Source organism: Dreissena polymorpha, chromosome 4 (genome assembly GCF_020536995.1).
Source record: "Dreissena polymorpha isolate Duluth1 chromosome 4, UMN_Dpol_1.0, whole genome shotgun sequence".
Taxonomy (NCBI): Eukaryota; Metazoa; Mollusca; class Bivalvia; order Myida; family Dreissenidae; genus Dreissena; species Dreissena polymorpha.
In genome coordinates, this window is record NC_068358.1 from 79,128,999 (window position 1) to 79,135,561 (window position 6,563).

A 6,563-nucleotide genomic window follows, 5' to 3' on the forward strand; every position below is an offset into this window, starting at 1 on the left:
ATTTGTATGTTGGAAACGTCCAAAATTTTACCGAACTAATGCAGAATATTGGCGGTGTATTTAAAAATCAGTTCATTGGACATTATCAAATGGAATTTAGTTATTTTGATCCGCGCTGGTTCGCAGTTAGCATTAATAAAGAGTTGTCAACATCGACATTAATGGAGATTAACAATAGACTTCACAGCCTCATACTTAAAGAAGCGTTCGAATACTCTATTAATGATGCATCAAGTGGAAATGCTATATTGCCCGTTAATCCCACAATTGCACATGATTGTTCTAGTACTATAATTATGACACCTTCACCATTTTGTTCCCGTGTAACAATCACTCCAGACGACGTTTCTGAGCATTTACCGGTTTCAGATGAATTATTACTCTCTGATACTAAATTCACCATTGGTAAAACTGTTCTTACTTTTGACTCGTATATTCGCATGTTTAGTGGTAATATATCAGTTTGCTGGGAAGAGTACATGGAAAAACGCTCGAAATATTTTACCAAAGTGTCATCCAATCCTTCAAAAACCAGTGCGGTATTTGGCTATATCTCCTTGATATGCTTATCCATATCCATACTATCGCTGATAGCCACGCTTATCGTTTATATAATACTACCAAATCTACGAACACTGCCGGGCCTAAATATTATGTCATTGTCTACATGGTTACTGATTTCCAGTTCGCTGCTGTTTGCTAATAATTTTGTTACTGTTGATGTTGAATGGCTCTGTAAAACACTCGGGTTTTTACTTCATTTTAGTTTGCTGTCCGGATTCGGTTGGATGTTCATATGCACGTTTCATATAATGCGAACGTTCACCAGTTTGACTAACCATAGCAAGAATGCACCAATTCCATACAGTACATACGTAAGATACGTGGCTGTCGCGGAGATTTTGGCGATAGTTCTGTCTGCTTCTCATGTAATAGTATCAATGAAAACAAATAACACATTTGGCTATGGCGGTCATCCTTGTTACCTCACCAATCCACGGATGAACCTGTTCTTTGTTGCAATTCCTATTTCTGTAGTGATGGTAACTAATTTGGTCATGTTCATTTCCGTTATCGTAAAACTTATGCGTCTCCCTCAATTGAACGGTACAAAATCTCGCGAGAGAAATAATATAACAATATTCATCAAACTGTCAACAATCACTGGCATGGCATGGATATTTGGGATCGTTTATGAGCTAACCGACGTAGAGTTGTTTGGATTTCTTTTCATAATTTTCAACGCCAGTCAAGGCGTTTTGATTATGTTCTCATTCGTGATAAACAAACGTGTTGCCAGCTTGCTCTTCAAAAACACATTCGCTGCGCCCAAAAGCTTGTCCACAAATCAAACTAAAACTCGTCCCACCAAGGAAATGGCCCAGGCTTCTCAACACGTGACGTAGTTGAACGAAAGAGTTGTTGTTACGATTGAAACAAAACCCTTTAAAACACGATACTGTATTTCGGTATCCTACTTTACTTATTGTAGGCGGATGTGAAAATATTTTAACCTTTCCGTTTATAATACTATCTTATTTTTCGGTGTTGATCATTTGAGTTATATTTAGAGTGAATGAAATACGTCATGTCAGTTTATGAGCCCCAGTGAGTGACAGTGTGTGGGCGTGAGTGGAAAAATCCATTTCAATTCCATAAATTAATCATTCAGACAATAATTAATCAGGAGAACATGTTATTACCTTTCGTAATAATTTATATGGTGTCATTAGACTAGAGACCATAACATAATCAATGTGTTACATTAAGTTTGCGTGTAGCATGATTCGCCGTGTATTTATATTCAACTTGACAACATTATTTGCAATTCTTGCTGTAAACACTTGTTCTGCATTTCATACAGAATTTAATTATAATGTTTTGTAGTTGTTCACGGCCATTAAACAGGGTATAGTAAGCCTCGCTTTCATTTTATGCCTTGAACATATAACGGGTGTCCAATTTAAATGCATTTTTATGGGACGCACTGCGTTACAGATTTTTCACTAACATATTATTTTAAGCGTTCATGTATTTATTAAATGTTACTATTTCATTATTATCTTCTGAAAAATGGTTTAATTTGTGAATGTTTTATAATGCTTGCATTTCCTTTCGAATATTGTTGATGAAATCGTTGTTTCATGTAAATTATATATGTTGTTCTGTTCAATATTTATGTTACACTGCAACCAGTGCAGTATTCTTTTCTCATCCTGATCTTTCATCATCGCTTGTTATGATGTGTATGTGTACACTCGTAAGTAAAAAAAAAAAACAGTTGCGTGTGACCATAGCGAGAGTACTGTGTGAATGCATTTTAAAGTGACTTTAACATTTGTAACCAAAACTGTAAAACGGTAATATAAATATACATTTCGGGTGGCATATACACTACACAACTGTGAAAATATTTCGCTGAAAACTCTGAATTTGTCTTGAAAATAAAGTTAAAGTATATTCGTAAAGATTCGTTGCATATTAGCTTGTGTAATCCACGCAGGCATATCGATGAACCACCTTGCGCTGATATTGATTTCATTTAAAGGAAACCTTTTTTAAACAAAAATCTATTAAAGCGGGAAAGAGTCGTCCGTGATTTGCCTGTGCGGACTGCTTCAAAAAATAATGGTATCAACGCTTCTGTCAACATTAATACATAAATTGAGATTGAAATGATGATCATTGAACTAGAGCTATATTGTTCTCCAACACGTATTGTCAATGAGATAATAACTCAGTTAGATTTAATCATTTAACTATTTATTAATAAAAGGATGTTGTACTATATTTATGTTTGTTATGTTTAAAATATAACGGTCTAAATGTGATGTAAAGGCAGGGACAATATTTTGTTAGCGATAAGTTATGGCACTACTGCAATTTATCTGTTAAAATCAAAAGGCAGCAGTATCATAAATTTGCCCCCGGGACCCTACCCCCCCCCCGAGTTTACCCCAGGGGTTCCAGATTGTTAAATGTACACATATTGTGTATGGATTGACTTTTCAACAATGAATATTGACAAAAATACATAGTTTGAAAAAATAACCCTCGTATAGGTATTATATATACACAAGGTATGAAACGCACTATATGCCTATTGCTGAAAGATTGTGGAACACTGGACGTGACCTTTTTCATCGAAAAAACACATGTTCCCATGCAGTTACCGGCAAAATGTAACTGGATTCGTTAAAAGACAGTAAAAGCAACGTGATTACACAACTAACCGATCTCCTGTTCGGCTATATGTCACTCGGTGTTTCATCTACACATGTACACCATTTTAATTTTATAACGCGTCATCTGGTTGGTTGTTCTAATTGTGTTGGACAATGATATGGCGTTTTAGAACCGAGCATTCGATCGACAAAATATGACAGCAAAACACAGACATGTAGCGAGAAAGTCGAATTTAATTGAATATTAAAGCTATTAGGCGAACAGGAGATCGGTTATTTGTGAAATCACGTTGCTTTTACTGTCTTTTAACGAAAACAGTTGCATCTTGTCGGCAACTGCATGGGAACATGTGTCTTTTTGATGAAAAAGGTCACGTTCAGAGTTCCACAATCTTTCAGCAATAGGCATATAGTGCGTTTCATACCTTGTGGTGTATATATAATACCTATACGAGGGTTATTTTTTCAAACTATGTATTTTTGTCAATATTCGTTGTTGAAAAGTCAACCCATACACAATAGGTGTACATTTAACAATCTGGAACCCCTGGGGTAAGCTCGGGGGGGGGGTAGAATTCCGGGGGGGGGGGCAAATTTATGATACTGCTGCCTGTGTTAAAATCAAATACGCGATATACCCGGTAATACAACTATGTACATTACCGTCAGATGTATACGCTATTTATTTGACGCGAAGGTTATTCTACATGCATGAAACCTGTTTGCACAAACCGCTCCAACTACAAATGAGCCGGAAGTGGACATGGAACCCGGGTAGTTAGAAGTTTGAATCGCGAATACGGACCACTGCGCGTTTCGAACTGTATACTTACAGAACAAATGTATATGTTGATAACTCTGGTCATTGAATGTCCTCGACTAGACCCGATAAAATAATAACTTGTTCATTTAAATTAAGCCTTAAATGATAATTTGACGCAAACGAATGTTTGTGAATGTTTTTTTTCCTTTAATATATTGCCAACCTCCAGTGAAATCAGCGCAGTGGTCTTTATCGACCTCCACAGCCAACAATAGAATAAGCGAACAAATTTAAAGGTTTTGTCGACGATATTTTGGATGGCATATCGATTCTGATGTCAAAACGAATCGTGTATTTACGAAAGTTGTACCACCTTTTTTTCTTTTTGTGTAATCTTTCATATTCGTGAGTTGAGACATAAGAATGATTCGAAGATAGATGACATCGATGATAATTCATAAATCGCAAATTTGTATGGTTCAAACGCGTTGTCGGATCCTTATGCGACGTACATTATCAACATTTGTAACTTATAATAGAAAATAAATAAATAAAATCGTATGAAGCAGCTGTTATATTAATTCCAATCATAATAAGAATGTGCACTTTGTACGGTTAAACCGCCTATTAGATAGCCTTACACAATTTCCACGCTGAGTTGTCGCTGCTTGCTCTCACACACAATCTCTGCAATCAAAAGAACATCCTACCAGGTAGGATTTTATTAATTTTGTTTAAGTATTGTATTATAAAAAAGTTTCTTTTTTTTGATATTATGAAAATTGTGAATACACTTAGGTTCATAATAAAAATAAACTACCTAAATTCAAAACAAAAAGCAAAAAATACAACGGTAAAATTATTTACCACGTGGCTAGGCTATCATCACGTGGTTTGTTATGAAGGCCGGGATTTGATCCACTCAAATCACTGCGCGGAGGTTGAAACTTAAATTGCCCAGGAAACGTGTGACTTCGCTAACTGTCCAGCATGTGTATCCGTAGTATCGACCCTCTTAATGAAAATATCTAAATATTTTAAGTTAAAAGATTGACAAACATACATGTTTAATATGTTATTCTATAGTTTAATGTGTATTCTTGGACAAACAACAAAAAACAGCTTAAAAAAGTAATGTTTTGCCAAAATACTTGCGGGACTTAGCTCCATGTAGAAATCAGTATCATGTACACCGTTTCTCATAATATCGACACTTCTGATTGGTTGCTAAGGTTTGTTACTATGCTTATGTTCTTTTTCTACACATTATTTCTTCATGGAAAAATCTTTGTTCAGGTTTCCCTTTATTATTTTTATATAAATTTCACAAAAAAGAAATTTATACAGAATTATTTATGTGTAATCATAATATCTGCCCTAAAAAAATATGACCTTATTTCAAATGAAATCCGGATATCATGAGAAAGGTCGTCGCAATAGTCATTTAAAAACAGCATATAAATTAAAACTTTAAAATGAAAAAGAAACATTTACTGTCCAGCTCTTTTTAGGGACTTTCGTCAAAGGCACGATACGGGTATCGTGGGTGAATCGATTCAATTATAACAATGTGGAAGTCTATAATAATGTTCTGTTTTTATCTTAACATTTAAAGATTTAAGGCGTATACAGTATAGTTATTATTTTAATTGTTGAAAGTTATTTACGTTAAAAATGAATTAATTTTCAGCAAATATTTCGTTTAATGTATGTATTACCCTTTGACTTTGTCTAAAACTCAAAAATAAATTCTTTGAAACGGCTCATTGACGACTAATACGATACATGTATATCTGAATGACAGTCTGTTTAATCAATAGTTAGTTACTTTTCTAAACAGATCTATAAATATTCACGTATTATTATTGATTTACAAGCAATTAATATTTTCGGAATATTTACCACAAACTGTCGCGCACAAAAGATTTTTTTGTAGCAGGATCATCATTGATGTACTCGTCCCGAGCCGGGAGGTTATATAAGCCCGAAGTCCGGACATACAACTTGAAATGGTTCCAACGAAGGTGGTGCCAGAAGGCATGATTGGCTAAGCGGATGTTGTTAGGGACTATATACGAGCTATATTTATTGAACCCAATAAAGGTATATTATTAACTAATGAGGTCAAGGTTAATGCCATGGTTACAGTAGATAATTCTTTAAGTTGAAGACACATGTAATGGCTTTGTTACCATATATTCTTTCGAATTATATATTAAATAGAAAGATTGAAGTACTTCTCTTTGCCATTAATTTCCAAGAAATTTTTGTCGAACAAGTTCGGTATCAAATAAGGATCACGGAAGTGCATTTCGAATACGATAATTATACATTAAACAACGTAATTAATTTTCCTTTATACGGATTGGTTCAGGATTCACATCAAGCCGGATTAGTCAACATTATTGGGCTTGAAGACAGACTGGTCAGTTTCTTTCTAAAAAGCAGTGCTCGAATTGGCATTTAATGTTGTATTGGATGGAAATGGTATATTTCAAGTTAATCCCGCACATTAACCTACACATTCCGTCTATATAATTTTCACACCTTCACGTATTTTACAAAGACCGAATGCTGCAAGGGATCACGCAACCGCGTCTGGTGAATCGTTACAT

General features: G+C 34.8%; 1 protein-coding gene across 1 annotated transcript; it reads left to right on the top strand.

Annotated features, from left to right (window-relative positions):
* The first annotated feature begins 479 nt into the window (after positions 1-479).
* LOC127878532 (adhesion G-protein coupled receptor G6-like) lies at positions 480-1,406 on the top strand. The gene has a single exon (XM_052425064.1). It carries the CDS (start codon positions 480-482, stop codon positions 1,404-1,406), a length of 927 nt encoding a protein of 308 aa, XP_052281024.1.
* Positions 1,407-6,563: the final 5,157 nt, after the last annotated feature.

What these genes read in the sequence shown, in the direction of transcription:
- LOC127878532 (XM_052425064.1), top strand. Translation starts at nt 480, where the DNA reads ATGGAAAAACGCTCGAAATATTTTACCAAAGTGTCATCCAATCCTTCA.